The 27,300-nt window shown below is 42.1% G+C and overlaps 1 protein-coding gene across 3 annotated transcripts in view; it reads right to left on the reverse strand.

Annotated features, from left to right (window-relative positions):
• Positions 1-27,300, reverse strand: part of LOC115392876 (zinc transporter ZIP11) — a 137,525-nt gene that overhangs the window by 64,782 nt on the left and 45,443 nt on the right. For 2 of the 3 annotated variants that reach the window (XM_030097533.1, XM_030097532.1), the window contains exon 5: positions 6,792-6,933. In XM_030097533.1, coding sequence (XP_029953393.1) covers positions 6,792-6,933 — 142 coding nt within the window. The remainder of the gene's footprint in view (positions 1-6,791; positions 6,934-27,300) is intronic. The other variant, XM_030097534.1, reaches the window with a different exon arrangement.

Raw genomic sequence — 27,300 nt, forward strand, 5'->3', positions numbered from 1 at the left:
ACTGCTTCCCGTGAACATACTGCAAGACGTGAGTTTTATCCATCAATACGCATTTCTCTGTTTAGACACCTGGTAGTTCAGCCTGTGAAAAGGCAGTGAATTTGTAGAAATCTTTTGACATTTATATTGATTGTTGAGGAAATCAGTGCTCGTAAAGACAAAAACAAACAGAAGGGAGTATCGTGGGATTGACCCATGTCTGGAACAACCAACTGAAGTCACCGCCATCACTCAAATCGAACCAAGATCAAAACCAAACCAAACACAAACCCCAGTTGAACAAAGTCCAATCAGATTAGGAAGGTTTCACTGCATGGTCACAGGTATTAGGCCTGTGCATCAACTTTTCAAATCCAACAGTTATAGGAGTGGAACTAATCTCTCTCGCTCTTTTTTTATGTAGAGAATAAAAACTGCAGAGAAGAACCGCAAGAAATGGAAGAATATTTAAATAAGAGGTGAGTGAAAATGACAGTAATCCACTTGAGAGACAGCACTGTGAGGACACTGTCAATCATTCTTGTTTGTGAAGGAATATTATCTTGAGACAAGCCAGCAGAAACTGAAACTCCGTCACATTAGCGAGGTTTCTGTTCTGTACCGTCTGTTTATATCATGAAAAAATCGAACAGATGGTCAGAAAAATGGTACGATTAATGCATACCAAATCATTCCCACTTACGTGACCCATTTAGATTGTATTCCTTGTGTCCATTTGCGTCAATCCGGACCCTAATTTGTGACAAATCCATACAGTCTTTATCAACTGTGTCACATTAGCGCGCTTGGAAGACGGTGTCGCATCCTCCCATGACTCACAGCTGTGGCTATTTATAGACATGTGCATCATTAATTTACCTCGCACACCTGTAAGGCCATCAGAAACTCTCATCATTCCACATAGCCTCCACTTTGTGAAGAGTGTTCGGAGAAGCAGAACAGTGTTTGATGCTCCAGTCAGTTTAGTGATTCTGCTATGAGTCAAATTTTTCAGTTTGACACCAAAGTCATAGTTTGAGATCATGTCAGCTGCTTAAAGATGCTTAAATATGGGTGATTCTCGATGATAATCATTGTTGATAGATGCACTTTCAAATTCAAAATGGCTTTCAATACACACAACATATTTTTATGCTTTTCTGAACGTTTTTTTTTTTCTTTTAATAGACGACTCGGCGAGTCCCAATTGTCCCTTTAGCCAACACCACCAGTAGCTGCCAGACACATCCCGAGTTTGAACACTGTTAAGCCTGGGTCTTGGAGAGCGGTTCACTTCTACATTCAACATTTGCCAGGTTTTCTTTGTGTCCTTCGATCTCGTGCACGCTGGAGCTGTATTTGTGGCACAGACTTTTCGCAAAAAGTGAAATTGTGCAATCAAAGAGCCAACTTGAATAGCTTTGCATGTCAGAGTGACACTTGATAATGACCATCACTGACGACAATGTCAAGTCGTGCAGATTCTCATTGAAAAATAAAGGATCAAATGTTATGAGTTTGGCCATGTAATGGGATGTATTTTGAAATACAAACGGCAGAAATGCTGTCCAGTTTGAAAGCGAAAGCATCATGAGTCAAAATCAGCTGGCATGTTTCCCTTTGTGTTCCGAGCTCCCGATTCATTGAGTAGTCTAAGGAAGATGCTGGAAACCAATTAGTCTGGGGTTCCAAACATCGATCATCATGACAAAGACAGCACAATAAATGGCAAAATATACCATCCACATTCATATACCACACATCTATAGAACCAGATTGAGTATTGTTTTTTTCTTAAATATCTTCTGTGATGGCTGAAAAGATAGCTGTTGGACACCCAAGGGAAAAAAAAAACCCCCACCAGATTACTATCAAGATGAAGTTGAAGGCAAGAGGAAGTAAATGTTACGGCGTTTGAGCACTTTCGAATGGAAAAGAGAGAGCAACCACCAATCATGTTGAGAAATTCACCAAGAAAAAGAATCTTTGGAGATCAAAGCGATTGCTGAAAGAGGCAGAGAGAACAGTGTGCAGGAGCTCAACAGGAATTTTAAACTAATGATGCAAAGAAGAGTATTCTGGAAAATTCCACGCAGAAGCAGCTGATAGTAGAATCTGCTTGATGCAGGCGCCGACGCCGACGTCCTCGTTACTCTCCTTCTTCTGCCTTCATGCAAGTTGCGGCTGCAGATTAATGTTAAAACCACCAAAGCCATTAAAGAACAGCCCGACACGGGTTGTGAACACAAGCGCGACATGCTGAGGACGCAACACGGAACCGCTGCTACGACTACAGCACGCGGCGGTGAGCTGAGCTCAGCACTGTGCCATTTTATCCTCTTGACGTTTCCCCCCCTCTTGAAGAGACTCCGGCACTCAGGTTTAAGCTTATAACAGCACGAGGGCGAAGACTATCAGCTTCTGCGGGAACGGCGAGCTTGATGAGCTGTGACCAAAATGCATTTACTCGTTTCATCTGTTTGAAAACACGGGTCGGTATTTGCTGAAAACACGAGTTGATTTTTTTTGCTGCGTGAGCACATCAAGATGCCTGCCGGACTTGAGTTTGCAATTATCGGAGAGATGTAGCGACCGTTTTTGGAGAAGCCCTCCCTGAAGCACCGACTGTGCATTTAGTACTGAGCACAGCAGATCTGTCAAGATTTGACGTCCCGATATGCATAAGCCGTGTGCACAACGCTGTCGTGAGATTTCTATTCCGTCTTTATAAAGACTGTGGAGATTTACCAACCAATGGTTCCGAACCATTTTCCCAATGTTTTCAGGTGTAAACAGAAAACTTTCATTATGTTTTGGTTTTGGTGTTTGCTTTTCCAGTCCACACATCCTAGGCTCAATAAAAATGGCAAATGACAGCTTGTTTTATGAGGGACAAAAGAACAAATTCATAATAATTTAATAATTAATTTGCAAGAATTACCAAATAAGACCATTGGATCTTTGCTCCATTGTCAATATCGCCACTGCAGTGTGGTGAGGCACTCCGTGGTAACCAAGTGGGCCGTGGGAATACCACTGATATAATATATAAGCTCTTTTCTGTTGACTGTGCCTGCTGGCTTGAAATGTCCCCCAGGCCAACCGCAGGGAGGCAATGCATTTGGAATTGATCCATAATCCTCAAAAGCTGACCGGAAACCCACATTCTGCGAATCTGAGGATTGCGGAGCTGCAGAAAATGTAGCATGAATGTAAACAATGGGAAGCGGCCGGGAGGTATTGGTGCATTTGGGAGCACTGAAATGATGGTATATAATATTTTAGGAGTGGAGACGTGTTACTTCAGCTCATCAGAACAGAGCTGCTGTCAGTCTCTCTGCTCAGAAATAGACTCGCCAGTATTTCAGGTACTTGAAAGCGTGACTTTCTAAGTTCAGTTTGCTTCCTGATTGAGGACCTCTGGCTGTGAGCCGCGATGAGAAACTGAAAGCGAAACATCAGAGCTCTTTTGATGGCTCTGAGTTAATACAGAACGTGCAGCAGTGGTACCTGACAACCTGCCTGCATATCAGCGACCTGCCAACGTCCCAGGAGTTTGAAAATTACCAGAAAATGCCATTATTATTGAAAGACTCCAGCATGAATGTGGAATCACTGTGACAGTAAGTGAAAAAATATGAGGAATGAGTCAGATGAAATGAATAAGATGTTCATGCATGGTCTCGAAGGACTTAACCCGAAAATGAATGGATTTTTCCAACTATTGTAATAAACGGTGATGCGAGGCAGCAATCAAACAACAGTGTGCATGAATTATCGTACTTTTTTTTTTTTTTCTTCGAACAGTCAGCCCTGGATGTCAGGAGGGAAATGTTTGTGTGGAAATGATAAGATCCACCCCGACTTATTTCATTTATCTGGAGGCTCTGGAGGCCAGCAGCTGCGGATGGTGGCAACCTGAAGATGCTCACTGGCCTCCAGATTAGTTCCTCAGGTGTGATGAGTCAGAACGTTTGATATTTGAGAGTGATGGCCATGTTGAAGGAAACAAGATGTTTTTTGCACTTTTCAAATTTACCATCCTTCGCTCTTCATTAAAGGACCCCAAAAGCCGAAGTCACACTGTGGGTTCGCTAATTAGACCAGACGAGAGCATATGTCACTGCTGCAGACATAAACATTTCGCCACCTCCTTCGGTCTTTTGTTAATTAGGCAGTGATGTAAGACTCAGAGGGAGATGCTAAATGAGAGACAAGGCAGACAGATGAGGTGGGAAAGTTTGTGCTCGATCGAGAATGTCCTCCAAAGGGTGATTTATTTCATTTTTCCTTCATACTTCAATTAATCGAGTGAGAAAACATGTACTCCAGGTACATTAGTGAGAGTTTCGCATAAAGAGGACAACGGCAGCCTTGTAAAAGGAAAGTCCCGCAGAAGTGAGCATTTTTCCCCCACAACTGCTGTAAAAAACCAAGTATTTAGTTTGGGTTTTGTTTTTTATTTCTGTGCTTTAAGTGTGTTTTACGTCACCCTGGTTTCATTTCATGCAATACCATCCTGTCACATCGCCACACTTTTTGTTCCGGCTGTTTCTTCGTCCGTGTACACGCTTATTCTTGTGCACTTGTGATATTTCATCACTCGCCGGCCAAACACTGCAGTGGATATTATTCGCAGTGTGCATCCGGGTAAGAACGGTCCAAATATTCCCATGTGAACATGCTAAGATGACAGATTAATGAGTCTTGGAGATATTTCGGCGGTGGCACAAAACGGCACTGCGGGTGAGCAATTATTGTCTGTTGAGATCTGAGCTAATTGCGACAGATGCGGCGCATGGAGAGGTTTGTGGCTCTCCATTGTAAAGCCGGATGGTGTTGACACATTTCCCCATCACTTTGGGAATAGTGAGAAAAGAGTGTGTCACAACTAGTGCTGAAAATATGTAATGGTTACCTTCATTCTTTAAAAAAAGAAAATTCCTAGTGATTAAAAAAAAAAAAAAGAAGAAGAACATGTCGAAGTGTCTTTGAGCAAGACACTGAATCCCGTTTTCTTTGATGTTTAAGAATCAAGACTTGAAGAGGTGTAGAAATCAGAGGTACATCGTGTACTAACCAAAGAAATGTCCGGTCGTCAACAAGAGCAGAGCGGATACACAACAAAAAATGAATCTCATATGAATCTGAACGGTAATTATGGGAAAAGCTCTGTTGTCTATTTGAGGTTGGACGTTCTCGAACCACCCCAAATAACCCTGAACGTTTCAGCTCGGTCCGACCGCCGGTCGAGTGTTTGATTGCAAAAACTAAGAGAAGCTTCTGAACATCTGCTTCCAGTTTGCTGTAAAAAAGAGAAGTGCATCTTGTTCTTTCTTTTTGCGTGACTTCAAACCAAACTGTCACAGAGTGATTCATGATAATTTCCTAAAGGTGAGTCAGGCTCAGCCCTCCGTTGGCATTTCCTGACTAAAAACCAGTGAAACGCAGAAACAAACTCCTTTGGGTGTAATTATGATAAAAGACGCCTCTTCCTCCCCCTCCTCTGTCACTTCTTGGTCATCACTATTCGTGAGTTAGTGGCTGGAATATTAGAATATATATTTTTTATTGGAAAGCTCTTTGTGGCGTATCTGTAATATGCTGTCAGTTACTCCAGCTTCAGTAACAATATTTGCTCTATTTGCCGTTGCGAGTAATCGGATTACTGATCAGGAGCCTGCATAAAACCACTGCTGTGCTCAGAGTCCCCTGAAGACACTCGATGTATGATTCTCACTCTGAGAGCAGCATCTGACACACACACACACACACACACACACACACACAGACGACCGATTTTCTTTCCTTGGTCTGTTTATCAAGTTTCTTTGAAAATCCTTTTCGCTCATTTCACCAATTTGTTTTTTTCATCCTAATTTTCCACTCGACTCCACTTATGGAATCAGTTATGCATTTTGTTTTTGTTTTTTTGGTGTAATAACTCATTACTCTAAAATCTTCTGTGATTTGCAGAGAGATTTAAAAAAGTGCTCTCATAATGCAGCAGCGCGGCTGAAAATCTGCTCCGTCATGTGTACGATCCATCCAAGTGTGACGACGGCGCCGAGCGAAATGTTGCATTATGAACGTGACTTGCTGGGGACGCCGTTTCGAGACGGCTGCTTTTAGAAGGAGGCGCAGCTCAGAAACCGCGGATCATTTCCCAAGAGACGGCCAGAGTGGAACGCCATTCCGAGTTAGTCAGAGAGCAAGTGTGATTCAAAGAAAGCTGGTAAGAGGGATCGGCGCAGTGTGAGGACAAGTTAGAAGTAGCCATCAAAGAAGCATGAGGAGAGCGTTCACAGCGCCGCCGATACAGTCCACTGAGTGCATTTCCATCCCGCATTAATGCAACATCGTTAAAGGGAACCTGATAAAATGCAGGGGGGCGTTGGGCTTTTTAAAAATGACGTTCTTTCTCTGCCACAATTAGCTGCTTTAGCTTCAATTTGTTCTCTAAACTTACTTCTTGATCGGTAGTTTGACACCAGCCTCTTTTCAAATGCCATCCCAGGAAAAAGTCAATTTCTGTAAAATCTCCATGAACTCACTAATGCAGTTCTTTGGTCAGTTCTCGCACTCGAATGTCACCAGTAGGACAGAGACTTTAAGAAAACAGAAGATCCCTGTAAGCTTTGCTCATTAATGCCGTGAACTGCACTCGCCACAGCACGGTGGTGAAAAGTGGGACTGCAACAGCGACTGCTGTGAACGCTTGGATACATGTGTCGGTTGCATTTTCTTCCCAAAAAAAAAAAAAAAAAAACCAGCATGAAAGAGCTGCTGTGGGTATATGAAGGGAGGCTTGCCTGAGAGCGGTCCGGCTCTACCTATCCTGATGCTCATCTCGTCAGGGTCCAGGTGCTGCAGCGACGGCTCCTCCGATTTCTCCTTGGTCGGCTTCGAGTCCGGGGCCAGAGCCAGAGCAGTGTGGGGGTCAGTGCCGACACCCTGAGGACCACAGAAGAAGACGGATTTAATCACTTCTATTCCATGCAGACATATACTCCAACTTAAACGGGAATTCGGGAGGAAAATGATGCGAAATTAACTTTACAGCTCTTAAATGCTACTTTGTGGCTTTTTCCTTAAAAAGGGATGAAGCCACTTGGACAAGATGGCAAAACGTCCTCAAAGACTAAATCCAGTTGACCTGATTCAACTGCTGAAATGTGAAGAAACTGATTTAACTGGTTGATTTTAAATTATTTTAAATCGAGTCCAATGAGAAATGCATATTACTTTACATAAGCGCCGATGTCTCTGAAAACGGGCTTTCATCGCCACATGCAACAACTAAACCGTCTGCATTATATAACCGTGTGAAAGTGAGACTTTTAAAGCTTCACAGTACGCGAGTGTCATTAGTTTTACTGCAGACATCTGGAGCTGTAACATTTACCCCGCGTCGCGTCGCTGCTGTGCGCTGGATTGATTTGGAGACTCTTCAGTTCAATCTGTGTTTCATTCACACCAGTTTCATTGGTCTCATGTGAAACAGAGCATCTGAACAAGATCAATTAAATTCATTACGCCTTTAGGTTTTTTTTTTTTTTTTTGCTTTTGTCTTTTCAGGCACGCAGGTTTAAAACTTCAAAACATCGTGTAAATGCAGCTTTAGTCTATTTTCAATTGTTAGACATAACTTATTTCACTCCAAACTAATTAGCAAAGGGAAAATTGAATTTGTAACTTTTTGACTGTAGAGGAAGGAAAAAAAAAAAAACTAAAGACTTTTCACGTCAAAGAGCCATTAAACGACCATGCTTTAAAAAATATGATTTAATTGCAGACTATCTGAGGACAACAAACACTCCACAATGGATGACGAATCAGTCAAAACAGATGTAAGGCTTCATTTAGTGGCTCTGGAAAAAAAAAAAAGATGCTAAATTGATGTAAACAAAGCCCACACATTCATCAGCAAGCCATCAGATGAGTAATTTGTGAAAGTATGGGATTTAAAAAACAAAGCAAAACAAAACAAAGCAAAAATTAGCATTCATGCTTCCTCCCTTTTGTTCCTGTAGTTCCGCGGGTTTTATCCTCCTGGATTCATCTTGCAGTCTTAAAAGCAGAAGGCGCACTCGGAGAGCTTTGATGTGCCCCGAAGTGTTCTTGATGGACTCCCATATTTTCTTGTTAATATTTGATAATGAAAGCGTAATGTTAGTGGGAGTAAATTAGCCTGAAGTGCTGCTGTATTTCGCAAGTACTTTTTTTTTTTTCTCTCTCTCTAGGTTTTACTTATGAAATGAGCCACACATCACGGACTGTCAGATTTAAGAGCCTTGTCCACTGGCAGGTGTCGACGTCACAGCACAGAAAGCCGTTTTTGCTCAGGAACTAATGAGTGAGTTGATACATGACATTTGGCCTTGCTGTGTGATTGTTAGGCTGAACACTGACGCTGTGAGCGTTTTAGTCCCTGATAATTCTCTTCCTGCGTGGTTTTCTGTGTGGAAACGCGGCCGAGAGCTCTTATTTATGTGTTAATTATCGGCGTGTACAGTGTGTGTGTATGTGCGTGGGTGCTTGCGAGTAAGTGCGTGTTCGGCTGAGAGCGTGTGCTGTCACGTCGCGGAGCGAGCTGGCGCTCCGGCTCCCGGAGGACGCTATTAACCCGCGGTGTCCTCTGGCACCGACCCCCGAGAGTCTCATCAGCAGGTTCCACTTCGGCACTGAAACACGCTGGAGCACGGCAGCGGCTGACCGGCTCTGCTGGCCAGTCAGGCTCCGCTCCTTTCACCGTTTCCTCGCTCCTTTTGTCGTCTTTCATTTCCAGATTAAAACTGTGCTTTCATTGCCACTGTCTGAACGTGTCTAGTGACTAAACGCAGGGTGATAGGATGCCACACAGTTCAAAAGAAGTGTGAAGAAAATGCAAAAAAAAAAAGATTTTTTTTTTTTTTTTAAGCTTGGATTTCAAGCTGAAATGATTTGAAATACATGGGAATCTGCCAACTTGACATATGGTGTTTCCAAGTAGTTACAGCAACCTTGGAAACAGAAAAAGTTAATTCTGGACTTTATCAACTCAGTTTTTTTAATTTCCTTTGAGGTATTGACCAAATAGTGAAAAAAAAATGTGTATGCAAATAACCAATTTGTGGCTATTTCTATCAATTCTATTATGGGAGAGCCAGACGATGACAGAGACCCTGTTTATACAATGTTTTCAAGTGAAAATACAAACTTTCATAGCATTTTGTTGTTTAGAGTCACTGAAAAATGCCGCTTCACTGAGTCTGGTTCTGCAGAAATTTTCTTTTCTCTGTAAAAGTGCCTTGAAAGGACTTTGTTGTATTTGGTGCTACAGAAATAGAACAGACAAATTGAACAACAAAGTCAATTGCTTCTGAAATTGAATGGTTGGAACTTCAGACACGAATGTGTTAAAAAAAAAAAAAAAATGGATGCATGTGAAAAAGCAACCTTATATTTGGAAGAACACATCTTAAGGGCCAAAGTCATGACTATAAGATACTAAACTAATCATATTGTAATTTCGCACAGACGGAACTACTACAGGAAAACACACATAAATGTCAATAATGTGCAAACTTCTATCATCTGATCCCTGATCGTGTTTTGTTGTCAGCTGATGTATGAATGAGAAGTTCAGAGAGAAAAAAACCAAGAAACAATTCATGTCTTGAACCTCAAGTCCTGACTGCTGGTTGAGGAGATCTGCTAATCAGCTCATTTGCAAATAGTGAACATTAGATTTTACTGTCCCTCTCTGAAGAGTAGCACCATGGCTGGCTATTAAAAGTATCTCTGGGGGGGAAAAAAAACCATGCCGAGGCTTTAAAATGTATATATTTAAGACAGCTGCACATTTAAGTGGGGTTTACATGTCAGTCGCGAGCGAGGCTCATGGAATCCGCCCACTCCTGCTTGAGTGAAGAAGGGTCTGCCGATCCCGGCGCGCGTCAGCAGGACTCCATATCAAAGCACTGCAGCTATTTGATGTTCACGTGACTCACTCTGTCTGAGCTGAAGAGACGTCTCAGAGGAGTTGTCACACAGCTGAAGGAGCCAATGATGGGGAGAAAGAAAAAAAAAAGTCTCTGTTTCCATCAAAGGTGCGGAAACTTCCTGTCAGGCACACCGGTGCACGCTCGCACTATCAGCACTTCAACATATTGACCAGACTGGGGTTTACTTGAAGATAGAAACTCAAGCAAACTTTCTCCAGCAGAGATAAAACCAAACTTCAAGGAAAATAGATTATTTTCTTCTTGAAGGATTTCAGTCACAGCAATTCTACTGCCGCATTCGACTGTTTCACCGTTTCTCAACACACGTTTATGACCATTCAACTCTTTGACAAAGGACATTCAACCAATTTCAACTGAACAAACGCACCTGTCTACAAATGCAATACAAGTACGACGCCATCATCTGGATCACGTGTGGAGTTTCCTAACATGCTGAGCGGACCAATCCCAGCCCTCGGCGTACTTCCCCTTGAGTTCTATGCCATGCTGAATGTGTAGCGTGACGCTTGCTGGAGGTACGCGTGGCGTCGCCGCAGAGGCTCTACGTAGGAGGTTGGCAGCAATGCATACTCTTCGCATATCATTTGCATATGATGTATAAATTTGGCTTGAGGCTATGCAAACATTTAATCCTTTGGACATTGAACAAGTAGAACCAATTAACCCTTCAAAAAATGGAAGCGTTCAACACATTTAACCCAACTGGAAACGTAAGTTCATCTATTAAACCCTTCGAGGGTGAAAGTTTGTGAGCATGCAACCCTCCAGAAATGGAGAGAATCAAACGTTCAGTCCTTCAAAGTTATGAAAGTTTTCCAGATTCACTTGAAAACGTCGCCATGTTACCAGGGCTCTAATTCTCCCAACAGATACATCCTGACGATCCCTCTCAGACCTCAGAACATTCAACATGCCATGGCAGGTCACGTCAACATGTCATTAAGCTGATTACCAATGTATCAAACTGTCAATTCTAATCAAAATCAAGTCAAATGTCAAGGAAGGTCAACGGGCGTGTTTGTGGAGGATACTGAGCTTTCTTTTAGACCTGGAGGAGAATTCGGACTAATGCTTATTCTTTTATTTGCAGCCTTATAACTTTCTTTGCGGATGCAGTGGTGTGTCTACTGAAGAGCAGCCTGCATGGCATTCTGAATACTTCATCCGAAATAATTACAGAAATAAAACCGAAACAAAACAACACTTGAGCTCCCTTTGAGAGAGTGAGGTTTTCGATAAGGCAAAGGACTTTATCAACCGACCGTTTCTTGTGCAATGTCTGGAGTTTTCCCTGTTGCTTTTAGACCTCCGAGGACAGCAAATCACGACTCCACATCTTTAATTGCCTCTGCTATCAGGTTCGCTTTTCCAGTTACTAAGCGCTTTGGACTTGGAACAGGCTTTACTTTTAAGTTGCATTAATATGATTGCACTGCCATAAATTTATTCATTGTTTTTGACTCTAATTAATGAGTGCTGCACACATTATGCACTGGATGATGAGGGTATTTGGCTGTGTTGATCAGATAATCCACAAACAAAACAAATTGCCTTATTTGAAGTAAACTCACCTCACGCTGAACAGCGTTTCCTCCCTCAAACCACTCGAGATTGACTGAACAAGCCCCAAAAGAAAATATGATTCCTCATTTACGTGTTGTTCGGAATGAAAACTTCATATCAGTTTTTAAAGTATTTCATCAACAGACAAAAACATAACTGTTCACATAGGAAATTATGTCCTTCAACTAGACTATATTAGCTGCTTTAATTCATCAATATGAAAGCTGAAATAGAGACTGAAAGGATCTGTCGTGTCCCTTTTTTGCACATCCTTAAAATAATCCATCTCCCACCATCAACACTTGACAACTTTTACTATATTTGGAGAAAGACATATCTGAAGTCTCCCTCCGGCTGTTTCATTACTCCCATTTCTAAGCACAGTTTGGTCCAGTTCACTTAAGCGACGCTGGAAGTCAGCGAGCCTGGACTGAACTCCTCCCTCGATGTAATCAGGTAACTATGAATAGCTGCGAAGGGCTTCTCACACAATCTAAAACAAATTATTTCCACCACGCTTCGCAGGCGCAGATCAAAAACTGTGAGCAGTAAAGCCTTGAGAAACGATGGTGTGATAAGCTGAAGGCTTAAGAAGTGCCAGACAGCTTCCAACAGGGCTCCGCATCTTTAGATATTTTACAAAACTTATTTTCTTGCCGACTTTGAACGGTAGTGAAGGTTCTGAAGAGACGGGTTGGTCGGATGGAGAAAAGAAAAAAAAAAAAAAAAAGCCACTAGGTCTGAATTCTCACCTTCCAGCAGACAGGAAGGTCACTGGAACGGTGATCGGCGAAGCCCTGTGCGCTGTAATCAGCCCACTGATGCAGCGCTTCATCACATGTGTGCTATAACCGCCGAGATGTAATGCCTTCCCCTCTTCCATTAGCTGTTCAAATCAATTCATATGCATCTAGATAAATGTGCAGGAGTGCTTTGTTTTCTTCAAATTACCAGTCACCCTGTCATCCCCTGTGATTGGCGGCTGCAGAGTCACGACGGTTTGTTTTGTTTTTTTTACCCTGGCTGAACAAGTGACATTTGGAAATAATCAGAGGAAGGATGCAATGAGACAGCAGGCCCTTTGTCCATAACATCCCATTATACCTTGGGTATCAGTTAGTGCATTATGTAAATGAATGATGCCGACACACACATAACGGTAATTTTTGTTTCATTAGGCTGCGACAGATTCAATTCTGAAAAGCGATCTGTGGCCAGTTCTGCATCGTTCCATTTAGCGTCACCCCAAGAGAGCAAAGATGAATCAGTAAAGTCTGAAATTGAGCAGCGAGCCCGTTCCAGACGGCTTAAAATATCATTAAGACAAAGACAGGGCAGTTATAGCGGGAAAGGGGATAGATGGCTCTCTCCAGCGACTGGATGCTCCAGTGGTTCGGTGCGTCTCTCCTGATAGATCGGCGGAACGCTGAGAAAGCGCACGGAGGCAGCAAACGGGGGAGTCGGATTTGATTTCGCCACGGGCATCAGCACTGTTCGGGGCCTCCTGAGGGCAGGGGGGCCTTTCTGCAAGAGCCTTCACAGCTGAAGCGTCAATGGCTAACGATCTGCCGAACTGTGCAAGAGCAACAATTTAAAAATGGATCCAAGAGTCAGTCGACATCAAACACAACTGCCCAACTCGTATCAGTAAAAAGCTGAAACAACTGCAGTCATAATGTTGTCTGTATTCATATCCTCCTTATATTATGTGCTTGGATTTATGCAATCCAAACTTTAAGGTGGTGCACTACGTTCAAAAAGTATCAGTTTAATTTACAATAGGAGCCAAAAAAACGGCCAATAAAAGGTGAATCAGTCCAGGTGAATGGGCTGTAATGAGCCAAATATGGCTTCAGGAATGCTACATTTCATTCCACTGTCATCACTTAAATCAGACTTCTTACTCTCTGTGGCTTTGTATATAGTTCCAAAACATTATTCGAAGCGATCACTGCGCCGAGGTGAGTTCCAGCACACACTGCACACCGCAGAGATCAAATCAGTCTTCTGACGCATAATTGCAGGAACTTAAGTTAATGTCGCATGATTAATTAATTCTAAGCATTTCAATGAAGTCTGACTGGCAGAACCACTGAGACACCTTTCTCCTATGAACACAAAAGGCTTTTTAATGTTCTCGTGGCCAATTAAGTGCATATTTCCATCGCTTAATGTATGTGGGAACTGAAAAAGTGAGCGGTGCTATCCGAGAATGGTTCAGGAATGTGAAATCAGCCCTGGAACTGCATTAGTAATGAGCGGAGAGCTTTAATATAAGTGTTCATATTGCAGCAATCCTCCTAATTTAATACGACCGTTCATCCTCTGCATGCTGGAAACGTAATCTCAATGGATCTACACCTCAGAAGAAGAACTTACAGTGTGTGTTCACATGAGCTCATTGGCAATGGATCTTTTTTCTTGTACACAAAGTGTAAAGAAAAGGAAATTTTTTGAAAACAGCTTTAAAGGTGGAACTTTCTGAAACGCTGATAGACATGACCCACTCCAGCGTGTGTGTGTGTGTGTGTTTCTTTGTGTGTGAGTGAATGCTAAGCAAAGAAAGGGAAGTCTGTCTATTTTCATTTAGTGAAACGTCATAATCAAGCGATGAATTTGCTTTATTTAGACTTCAATAAAAAGAATTGCCACTGTACATTAGATTTAATGGTGAAAGTTCGACAGCAAATCTCATAATCTTCCAGATTAAATGGACTGAAGCGGCCTGCCTCCTGGGAGCTGAACCCAACGACAGAGCTGACCTTTTTTTTGGCAATAATTTCGGTGGGTGGTTGTTGTTGTAGATGCTGTTGTTGTTGCTGTGATGTGCTTTCTGTCTTTTTCACACTCCGTTCTGTTGGTCTCGCCAATAAATCAATAGAGTTCGCAACAGGAAGAGGTTCTCAGAAGCTTGTTTTGTTAAGCAAATCCGTTCTGGCTTCATAAAGCTTCCAGCTGTACCTCACTGAAGGTTGAAGTTACTGAGAGAACAAAAAACTACATATAACTTGATTTCAGTGGAGTCAAACCCATTTTTACTACTTAGGAAAAATTATAATCATTGATGAATTATTAAGTATTACTTTGACAAAAGTAATCAGTATATGCTTGTAATGTACGGTATTCAAGAAACAGCCTCAAATATCAAAACACCGACTTTATGGCTTTTTACATGTATAAATTTATACACACACAAACACACAGCTCACTGTGTTTCAGATTAAGAGATCAGAACTCAACCTACCAATTTTACGGCTGAATGAATATATAAATCACAGGCTCTTGGTTTCATTGATTTTGCAGTTTTCCGGACACTTTAGCTCAGGGGTGTCAAACATAAAGCACGTGGATCAAAATCGGCCCAGACAGGGAGACCAATCGGGCTGTGGAAAGTCTTGCTTCGGTAACATTAAAAGAACTGAGGTAACGACACAAAACACACGGCATAAACACCGCACACGTGTGTGTAGTTTCCATTACAAAAACAACCAACAGCACCAACTAGAGGCCCAACATGAAAACTACAACGCTCTGAGCGTTTCTGCCATTTCCACGTAAAAGGACATCGTTCTCCAAACGCAGTGTGAACCTGAACAGTGCCTCGCTCACAGCTATCACACGCTGAGTGTCAACCCGGCACCGTGCGAACTGGATCAAAGTATCGTCGGCTGAAGTTTGACAATTAATTAAACTTCACTTGGAGGCATGATGGGTAGTTTCCATCGTGGTCACACGACAGCTTCACCCTCCATCTGCAGCACTCACATTTCACGTGACCATGGATTTTCACAAAATTTAGAGTGTCATTATTGATCAAGCCAACAGTGCAAGCAGTGTGCGCGCGAGTGTGTGTGTGTGTGTGTGTGTGTATGAGTGTGTGTGTGTGTGTGTGTGCATATGGGCTGACATCCTGTCTGATGAAACGCCGTCTGCTGGTTTGGCGCACGGCCCTTAATTAATGAGCTATTAGACTGGTGCACCAGGAAGTGTGATTTGGGTATTTACCAGCGAACACGCACACACGCACACACACACAGACACACACGGGTAATAAGGTGTAGATCCTGTTGACATGTGAGTGGAAGGGGTGATAATGATGATTATGATGTCAAACTGACATCCTGCAGAGTGAAAGCAAATTGACCCGGGGACATGACGGAAAACAGCAGCCACACACACATACACATACACACACACACACACACACACTGAGAAATCGTCACACATCGGGGCTGCAGGGGCTCCTGTGAACTGGACTTAAAGTGCACCAAACAAAGAAGAAAAAAAAAAAAGCACATTACATGAACAGAAGAGGTCTCTGTTCAGATATGAAGTTTCTGACCAGAAGCAGGTTTAAAGATTTATACCACATCTGTCTTCCAGAGTCAACAACACAAACACACAAGACATATAAATCCATGGTCGCGGCTGGAGGGTAAAATACGACCACAAGGACCTCTGTGTATTCCATTATTTTTCTTCATGCATGACTATTGCAAATCAATGAATCTCTACTTGAAGGGTTCATATTTCTGAAAATGATGGGAGCGGTGCGCAGCGGCATCAATCTGCACTTCAAATCATTCAGTTCTCACATGAAGCCACAGATCCAAGCCACACGTCAATACACACATACTTCAATTCGACACTTTGATTAAAAAAAAGGTCTCTTGAGATCTGATATCCCTGGTTATGCTTTTTTTTTTTCCTTTTCTAAATTCTTCCTCCCCGATTGAGAACCTGAATCAGAGCTCTGTGTGTGATTTTGTAAGATCACCTTCTGTCTTTGTCCATCTGCTGCGTTTCGAGTTCACGTTGAACTTTGCCCGTCTCACATTCACTGTGTCATCGAGGAGACGCGGCGGCCCCGAGAACATCACCCTCGGCTGACGTCCGTAACGTCCCCGTCTCCTCTCGGCCAAACCTCGCAGCCAGGCAAGCTGTGCATGTTTAATGACTTGGATACATCGACTGCCAGAGTTCCCTGACACACAGAAATTATGGCAAAACATGAGAATTTGAATGAAAAATCATCGTGATAATAAAGCAGCACAGAAAAAAAAAAAAAAAAAAGGGAAAACCAGCATGGGAATAAAGAGCAGAAATAAAAAGGCGAGTTATTCTATTCAAAATGGCTTTTTGTCGAGCACTTGTACGTCTTTGATCTGCCACTTAAAGCCTTTTTTGCTTATTACAGTAAAGAATAATACAAAGAAGCTTTGAAAGAGCACAAAACACTGATATCAAAGGAAGTGTAGCCTTTTAGCAGAATACCAATTTAACCGAGGCGAACGCACACCGGGAGCCGCAGTGACGTGTGTAATTAGTGGAATGCCTCTTGGAATAATTAATCAATGTCTGTTTGTACAGTACAGTGCACGGCAGCCGGTCCTGGGGGGTCCAGCATCTGATCCGCTTGACATTCTGTCTTTCCCTCATAAACACACCCCGCCATCTTCTGTACACGTGTCCCAAACACTGACAAACACGTATACGTTCAGCGGGAGCCTACATTTTTTTTTTTCCCCCCACTCCCTGGAGGTAGTTTACTCTTAAGCTGTTTATGTTTCATCCCCAATGCGACAAGAGGAACTCGGCTCAAGATTTACTGTCCTCATCTATTACACAGGCACACGTGAGCGTGCTTGGCATGTTCTCCGAGTGTCCTAATCCTTCACATTACACTGTAATGATTGTTGTAGACTGAAATATTTGGTTTTACATGATAGGAACTATACATAAATGTTTCCTTGAGGAAAACAGTATGTGGCAGTGGCGGCTAACAGGTTTGATTTGTATTCCATGTGGATCGGTGAGCTCCCGACTCACCAGCAGCCCAGGGCTGCCGGTGTGTGGAGTTAAGGTTCACTGTACATAGGATGAGTCAAACATGGCTCACAAAATGTATACGTACCCACATAGCTATAGCAAGTTATACAGCGGAAATGTTCTCAAACATTATTTGGAGCACTTTGGGGTTCAATGCCTTGCTCAAAGGCACCTGGAAATGGTGAGACAGGAGTTCATACAACCGATTTTTGGACTGGAAGACAGACGTCTTTAAATTCAACTCAGATCAGACCGATCAATTAGTCTCCAGTTCCTCGACCTAGCCTGTCTGGATGGAGGGAAGCTTCTGGAAGAGGTAGGAAGAACCCGCATGCCGAGGTAGAACATGCATTCCTCTTCTGAGATTCCTCTAAAATAAATTTCTGAAACAGAATTCAGGTAGTGCAGTAAGATATTTGTCTTCGCCTTCCTTAAATTCTGTCTCTAAAACTGCACATATTTGAAAAAAAGGAATATATTGCAAGATGAAACAAGCAGGAAAGGATCAATTATCAATCATTAAAATAAGTCAGAGGGAAAACGAAGTGGAGTTAATACTTTCAGAGAACTGCCTTGTCTGGAGTGAAAAGCCTTTAAGTGGTAAACTCCTAATTTTCTTGCTTACTTTTCAAACATTTAACTCGCCTTTCGAGGGAAAAAGGACATGAAAGCTCATAATTCCCCAGTCTGTTCACATTTAACAGGGGCTTCAGCGTTTCCTCCCAGTCTCTGAGAGGATCCACGCCGGCTGGGGTTGTTTGGCAGTTTGAAGTGGAGAAAGCGTAATGGCAGCGGTCCTCTGAGACACAGCCGGCAGCAGCCTCTCATACCTGCTTCAGGCCCCACTTACATAACAACTCCGAATGAACACAAAGCAGTTTGTTGCATTTTGGGTGTCCACTTACGAAACTGTGATTGGAGTCACTGAAACCGCAGCTTTCGTGTCCCACGTTGGAACCTTCTGAAAAACACTCCGACTGCATCTCCATGTAGATGAAGGAATGATTTCTGCACTAGATGGACAGCGGCGGCTTCCGGAGCGCCATGACTCCCAGTCCATACTCTTCTGAGACAACCTAACTTTGTCGCTTCCCTGCCTTGGCTTACACTGGGTGTAACAACATGCATGCACAGGAACGGTCTGCAAGAGTGCATGATGCTCTCACATATGCGTTATGTCCTTTTTAATATTTATAAAGATAAGCAGGATGTTACATTCAATTTAAACAGGTTGAGATTATCAGAAGGCGCATGTCATGGGATGTTAATTTCAAGACGTGGGGGGAAAAAGCCTCTCGGAGTCTCACGTAATTGGCACAGGAGTCAATAAAGCATGGCCGGCCATACTTTAAGCCGCTTCCCAACATGCTCTATATGCATCGTTGCTTGCAGGAACCAAGAAGGTGTTTAAATGCATGACTGTAAAACATTTGCATTCATTAAAAGAACGGCAGCTCTCTGTCCAGCGAGTATTTCCCACACGAGATCCGGACCGACCAGAGCCAATATGACACCTTTGACATTCTGCAGCAATTCCAGCACCGGGATCTCAACGCACTGAAACACACATACTCCATGGAAATGAAGTCATGGAATGACGGCATGTTTATGCATGAATTTAATACGTTCTGTCCATCCAAATACACTCAGAAACAAACGCGGTGTTGACGACCCAAGTGACAGAAAGACCAAATGTGACAGGATGTAAAAAGCCTTCAATATCAAATCTAATATCATCGGACTAGTGCAGGAGAAATATATACTGGTGCTCGCCTATTGTGGAAAAGCTATTTTCTTTGGGGCTTGCCGCAAAAAAGAAAGTAATTTTTCTTGCTACTATTCAATTCACATAAAGCATGGGGAAGCTTTTGAGACACGTCTCGAAAATAGGATAACCCAAAGTGATGCTTTGTATCATCCTTTTTTTTTTTTATTATTAACATACCGCAGCCCTGAAGTTTACATGAACCCTACACTTGTGAAAACGGCAGCAATGTCACCTCCTTGTATTTGCTTCTATTTTTGCACCAGCCTGTTAGACACTCCTGATGTACATATGCTGCTTTTCGGCTCTTTGATTAAGAAGTGCAGATCCTCGAGCAAGCTGAAATTACTTCTCCTCTTCAGATAAGAGATGCTGCTCAGAAGGCAGGTAAAAAAAAAAAAAAAAAAAAAAAATACACAAATGACTGCTATTGCGGCTGAACTCTCAAGAATCGCCTCTAATGCACATTAAGCACTGAAAGATCTGACTGTTTCCTGTTCTGAGAACGTTTTTTTCCTCTCCATCCATTCACAATAATGCATCTGATCTCAAGTATTAACTCTTGTGTTTGTCCTGAACAATGGTTGCTTCTTTCTTTTATGATTAAAAAAGCCTGTATGTCCATAGAGGGAATGACTTTATCAACATACAAGGAAAAAAAACAAAACAAAAAAACACAAGCTCAAGAGGGAGCAGAGAGCAATTTCAGATCCCGAGAGCTCATTAGGGGGAAACACAACTGGGTTTATTTTCACTCGACTCCAGAGGAACTGCTAATGCATGGCTTAAAAAAACAAAAAGAAAAAAAAAAAACAGCGTTAAAGTTAAAAAAAAAAAAAAAAAACAGGAAAGCTGCATTATTTTTTTTTGTTCTAACCTGAAAATTTTGGAAAAGACAGAAGCAAATAAACCATCTGTACACAGTACTATAGGTATAGTAACAGATTATTTGCTTCAGAGAGAGCACAAATGTAAAATATCTTTGCCAGATAAATGCTTTCTTGATTTCGCTCTGTTAGAGTTCAATCATTATTTCATTCTTTTGTCTTTACTATTATTTATATCCTGCTCAAGTGAAACTGACTTCTGTCTATCGAGATGAATGAACTGTAAACATATCCGAATGCATGAACATGAACACATTGTAATAGTTGTCACCAATCAGGCTCAAACACACTTTCAGCAGCCAGAGAAAATGCATACCCTGAATCAACCCTAACCCTTCCCTTGGACTTTTGGCCACCCAAGTTAATTTGGCTCATTTTGAGTGAGCATGTGAGCAGAATTCAAATTAACCAAGAGTTAATTTTTAGATTACATTGAGCTTGGATCTTTGTCCACTGAGTCTAATAAGTTTCAAGAAGGTGTGAGAAGAAAACATAACGGAAGGACCAATGCCTGGAACAGTGATCATATCCATGAGTAAACCAATGACAGATGGACCAACAGCCAGACCAATGCCTGGACTTACAAACTGAAGGTTAGTCCTACACTTGGACCAACAGATGAACTGATAATCTCTCCATCCTTTGGTGGCGTTAACAGAATAACAGAGGGATCATTCTCCAGCTTGATGCCTGGACTGATGGAAAGATTGACAAACTGATAAATCGACCAAAGGATGGACTGATGTATGAAAAGATTGACAACCCAGCATTCAAATACATTGAAGATATTAAAAACATAAAAAAATATGACCTGAGAGTTATTGTATCTTTTTCTGATATTTCACAATATTGAGAGAAGGACGCCTTCTGAAACGATGGTCTCTCGGGTAGAGGCAATAAAAAGAGCGGCACAAAAAAAAGATTATTTCATACTTTCATTGTTTGCGTGTTGATATGTGACATCTGAAAGCTTTTTTGAAGAGTGTCCACAGTGTAATGGAAAAAAGAATTCTACAAAAACAGCAACAACAAATCACGTGCGCTGTGGAGACAATGAAAGAATAGACGAGCTTCTGTTGGAACGGAAAATAAGTGGGCACAGCTGGAACAGTGACTTCAGAACTGTCAGCTGGCCTTTTCACTAAACCAAGAAAATCTCAGGCATCAAGGGGATATTTAAATCTCTAATCACCACGTCTATAATCTAATGATTGGCCATTGAAAGTTCCTTTTCTTCAATCTTAATATAGACTACTCAATTGTCTCCTTTCATTCTTTGAGTGTTTTATATTGTATTACTTGCCACTTATTTTGACATGACCAAACGCACCAAAAATAAAATAGTAAATAGCAAAAATAGCATATCACATGAGACAGGAACATTTAAGATCTGTAATGAGCCCATTGGAGCCATAGTAGCAAACGGAAGGCAGTAAACACAATGGAAAGCTGCAAAGATCCCTTTAATGTACAAAAAAAGCTATTGTCGTTATTCATTTTTTCTTTTCTGATACATCAGAATTAATGCCAGGGAAGACATTTTCATTTACAGGACTGCTTATTTCCACACACACTGTTCAGAAACGCTCTGCCGGATCGAAAAACTGCTGCAAAAAAACCATGTGCTTCATCCACATGGCGCTTGAGTAGACAACCTAAGAGCAGCAGAATTAGAAAGACCAGTTCCCACCTTGAGAGCTGTGCGTGTAGCAGCATTCATAATTTATCAGGACGAGTGTTTCCCACCTGCTGGCACATTGGTGTCCTCACAACAAGCCTTTGGCAAGTCTCTTGGTTAATTTAGGCTACTCCACAACCCTGCTGGCCATTTAGTCTAATCAAAGATAAGTTTTACAGAAGGACAAGTATTACCCAGAGCAGAGAAGGCTTGAGGACAGCTCAGATCTGATAAAACCTCACCAACACAGCAGTGCTGTGAGAATCTGATATGCATCTGATTGTTTTGGAGGAATCCTGCATGCCTGGTCAGAAAAGCCATCGAACTCAAGCGGGCGCTCAATATTCATACTTGAAAAGCGCATCTTGAGCTAAGTCACCGCTCGCTACGGGCGAGAGAAACAATCCCGGCCGCACGTCACCGCGCCTTAATCTTCTCAGTGTCTGGAAGCAAACGGTTCCCAGCGTAAACAGTGCCGAGGATTGACAGCGACGGCGCCGGGTGGAACGCGAGGAGCAGGCATCAAGTCTGCCGACACTTTGAGACTAATGAAGCATTTAACACCGCTCGGCATTGACCAGAGGCAGGGGACCTGTCAAACTGGGGAACTGGAGCGCTCTAAATAAACAACGTACACAGAGGAACAATTGGAAGACACGTTGTTTTTGATCCATCTGTGAAAATGTTCCATCATACCCTCTAAATATTTTACGATTTTGTTTGGTGTCTCTCCTGAGCAGTTGGAGCCACATTGCCTCACACACACGTCTTTTTTTATTCCTGAGAAATAATTTCTGTAGAAATATATTCAGTTTTTTCACCACATTGACAGTCTGTACTGCTCTATTTTCCTTCTTAATATTCAGACAGGAACATTCGATTAAGTCTATGCTTTTAAAAGAAACACGAATGGAAGGAATTGTATATTACCAAAATGGGTCAGTGTTCCCTGCAATTACCGTAATAGCTTGTGCAATGAAATATTAACGATTGCTTCTTTGAGGAAGGCTTAGGTAGTCCTAAGTGGGTTTGAAATAACTACCTGCCTTTATAGCTCTCCTCCACCCAAACACAATCCGTGCGAATGAATAATGACACAGGAAAATATCATCTGGAGGTGGAAGGTGAGAGAAGTGCAGGAACTTGACAGAAGGACAGATAATTAAGTTTCTTCAGTCAAACTTATTCATTTCTTTCCTGTCAGGCACAGGAATAATATATGCTCCAAATTAAATCTGCGGATATGGTTGGCTGGTTGCTTGGGGATCATCTGTTGTTGGTGGCTGCTGATGTTGTGCCTCTGAAAAGACGCGTCTAAATGAGATTTCTGTCACGCCAACAGCTTTATGTCCTATGTGCTCAACACATCACAGCTCCAGCAGCCACTTTGTCTCGTCAAGATGACAATGACAATCTGATCTTAGGCCCCGTTCACACAACAACATTTCCAGTGAAAACATCTTTTTGCATTTTTTTTGTTTGGGAAAATTTTCACATTTAGATCCACCTTTAGAAAACGACGTCTATTTACATGGAAAGAGCAGAAACGCTAAAAACGATGTAGTCAGGATGCCGGGCCACGGTTTGGCTCCATTAGTTGATTTTGTAATTAAACCACACACACATGCATGCAGAGAAAAATACACTCGAAACAATAACAACAGCAAGTACACAGACGTTCAGATGGACAGAGGAAGTTGGGTTGCTTTAACAGGTGACGAGTTCGAAATATCTAAATATTTTCAGAAAAAAAGTTGCTTGGTCCATTTCCTGAGTAGAACTTTTAAATCACTGTCTTTTATGAGTCTAATTATACATCATGCATGGAACGATGAAAAAAGAATTATGATTAAATGAGACCCAGGTTGCACAGGGAATAGAGAAGTAAATTTAAAAAAGTGCGATCAAGTAACCAAAAAAGTGTGTTACATGGCATGTGGCTGCTGCCACACTGATGAATATGAAGAGTAAGTTGAAGGGGAATTTGACATGAATATAAATCAGTGTACCTGTAAAAATGAGCGTATTTTGTGTATGCAGTCATGCAAATTTAACCGGGTTTACGACAGTGAAATAAATAAAACGATCATCTGGACCGCTTCCATTATAACTAATCCAAATTGCTTTTGATTTAAACAGGAATGGTTTAAGCTGTATAGTTGATAAGCGAACCATTTTTGACTTCATCCTTGAACCTGAAATTCACTTTTGATTTGTAATTTGTTGATTCCATCCTGTCTAAACAAAGTGGGATTACCTTCAAATTTACTGGCTGTAATCAAGTGCAGTGCAAACCGAGCGAAAGCACAAGTTACACCAGCAAATACCTTTAAATAAGTCTTTCTGGTTATGTTCAGGAGTCCATATAACTGCTAAAGAGACGATCCAGCAGACCGACAATCCAACAAAGACCACCAATCTCAAACGAGCAGTCGATATATAACGTCATCTTCTTCAGAATAAAGAACAGCAACAAGTCCAGGGAGCGATGCCACGGACCCCAAATAGTCCTCCTCTCGTCATCGGCCAGCCTTCATCCACGTAACATGTCACAATGTCAGAAGTCTCCCTTCAGCATGGCCCACTGTCCAACTTCCTACCCTGAAAAAATTTTTTTAACTTCAACGTAGAGTGAGCCAACAGCAGGGATGAAGGCTGTCAGCGGTTGCCTTACCCACAGGGCTGTGAGTCATTTGGGTACAAGACGAGAAACGGTCTCTCCTGGATCTAATCCTACATGGAAGCTTAGGAAATACAGGAATCAAAGGCGTGCTACAAAAATGCATGGACATCAAGTTAAAAAAAAAAAAATAAAAAGTCTAAAAACATCAGAAAAAAGGCACTTAATTCTGATCGACGTATGCATGAAAACAGATACATGTGGTGTAAAAGTCACTGCCTTCATACTATCATGCATTTCAAAGAGAAATTGGCATTTCATACACAAAAAAATGCATTTCTTAAAGAGGAAATAAAGAAGTCAACAATCCTTCCACCTGCAGGAGGGAGCACTAATATTGGTTTTAAGAAAACGGTGCAATTTGACGCGGAATTGGAGTCAGCGGTGGCGTGCCAGGCCATTATACATATCCAGGTGTCACAACAGCTGCTCTCTTCAAGAACCGCATGTTGTCGGATTCTCATCTCAACACACAGATGTTTTTTTTTTTTTTTTTTTATTTGCCCACACAGTTACAAATTGTACTTGCTCTCTTGGTCCACATTCTTAATCTTCCGGAAAAACTGCTTCACTTGAAATGTTGTGTAAACGAAGAAAACTCTTCTATGAAAAAGTCTGAGAATGCTCCACAAATTTAATCGCTAATCTCCTAAAACCTGCCTCCCTGGTCCTTTAGGTCTAACAGTACGTCCTCTACATATTTCGGTTCTGATATTTTTGGATGTTAGAGTTAAAACCTGGTGGCAGCGCCGCTCGGAGCGCCCCTCGGGTTTTACAGCATTTCCCACTTCCAACTCTTGGAAGGGACCGGATAACTGATGACTTTTTTATGGGATGAATGAATTACAGGGACGCTCTCAGCGCTGATAGTCTATCACAAGGGGAGGAATATGGATTTTAGATGACGTTTCCATGGCGACGCGCGGCCCTTATCGCGGAGCCGGTAACAAGAGCTGTGGTAATACTATCACCTTTGCTTCGGCACGCTCACACTCATATACTTCAGAAACCGGCCTCATTTGTGTGTCTCTGCTGTTTTCCGTTTGCAGACTGGATTTTTTTTTTTTTTTTTTTTCGGCGTCTCCTTATTACAGTTTCCACTCGCTCGCGCCACACGCACGGCGTAAAGTCACCATATTCCCTCCGCGGCGATCTGCTCGAGGCCACCGAGTTTGGAAGGTGACATTTCCAACAGGAATGATTATTCATGGGTAATCCGGACGGCGGCCAGCGCTCCAGTCGGAAAAACACGCCAAAACCTGCACGCACACACGCGCGCGCTGGCTGGCTGGCTGGCTGGCTGGCGTGCCTTTTTGTCATGTGCGTATTCAGCACGGAGCAGGAGCTCTGTGTCCACGTGGTGAATAAATGAGGTGGAGAACCGCTGGCGGCTGCATGAATCATGGGGCCCCCGCCGGACCCCGGCTACCTGCGAGGCCGGCCAGACGCCGACCGCTGGGGAAACGCTGTCGCTTCAGTGCACACACACACACACAGCCACATTTGAAGTAGCCACCAGGCATTACCACCAACACTTATTGAGAACAAATCAACCTCACACAACCCGGGTTTCCTGTGTTACAAGGTTATTTACAACATGCAAAAACCAGCAGGTGAACCGAGGTACTGAGTTTTCATTGAACCCTTTCCGAGCGACTGTTTGCAATCTTTTCCTTCCCAGGCTGTAAAGAAGCAGCAACATCACAAGTTCAAACTCTTTGGAGCTAAATCCCATTCATGCACAAAGAAAACAAACAAGGGGAAAACTACGAAGGTGCTGTTTGTTGTTTTTCTTTTTCATTGACTCACTTCTGGAAGCTCGTATGCTGAAAAGCAAAGTGAACAGGCTTTCCCAAAACTCAGCAATTGTCATCAAAAGAGGACCGATTGAAAGAGTTTGTCTGTCAAAACACATTCAGACAATGTTCCTTGTAGAAATGAAATCAAATGCAGAGTTTTTTTTCCCCATTTTCATCATTAATTTACTGTGAACAAGGTTCCACAAGGGAACCATACACTGTAGTCATCGTCATACGTAATGCTGCCCACCGATGAATGTTTGATGTTAAGAGTTGTGTTAAATGATTTCATATGTTAAGTTAATAGGAGGAGAAGGGACACTGGCAGAGGAGACTTAATGAGATCCCCATTGGAGACTGGATTGACCAAAAAAAAAACCTTTTACCCCTCCAATAAATATGAGAAAGCCACTTAATAATGGATTTTTGTTATAAATCATTCAGACATGACTCAATTATTGCCTCTCTGTAAGGTCAATAACATATCGTACACAGAGATTATGTACCATTTCCTGGACATACTTCTCACTTAGAATTTGATGAATTTCACATTGATCTCTGCTTCGCAACAAGGGAACTGACGCACCGAGCACGTGTGTGCATTGATAATTGTCTTACCAATATGCACACACATGGATTGACTATAATTCCCTTCTTGAAATGACGGGAAAAAACCCCCACAATGCATTATTCAAGTTCGGAAATTGTTACCATATATATGAATAATGGAATGAGAAAGCACCTCGTGAACCTACAGGTGGGCGCGTCCTGTTGTCTTTCCACACACAATCAATTGGGCCGCAAACTGCTGAGCTTGAGCTTATTTTATCCCCATATGCATTATTAACACATTTAATATGGTTGAATTCATTTTGATTCCATGTCGTTTGGAATATGCGGTCCAGACAGGTTTTTATCACATGCTGGAGCTGATTGGGAGATATCCAGATTAAATTAGCACGCTCGTAAGATAAGAGATGATTATCAAGTTGCAAATAAGAATGAAAACTGATCCTCTGTTGATTGTCGAGATAAGCGTCAGATTTTTGTCAATCAGGCCAATAAAATTAAGGAAAGATAAGTAGCAAAATCAAATGTATTATGGCGCCGTTT

Source organism: Salarias fasciatus, chromosome 8 (assembly GCF_902148845.1).
Source record: "Salarias fasciatus chromosome 8, fSalaFa1.1, whole genome shotgun sequence".
Classification (NCBI taxonomy): Eukaryota; Metazoa; Chordata; class Actinopteri; order Blenniiformes; family Blenniidae; genus Salarias; species Salarias fasciatus.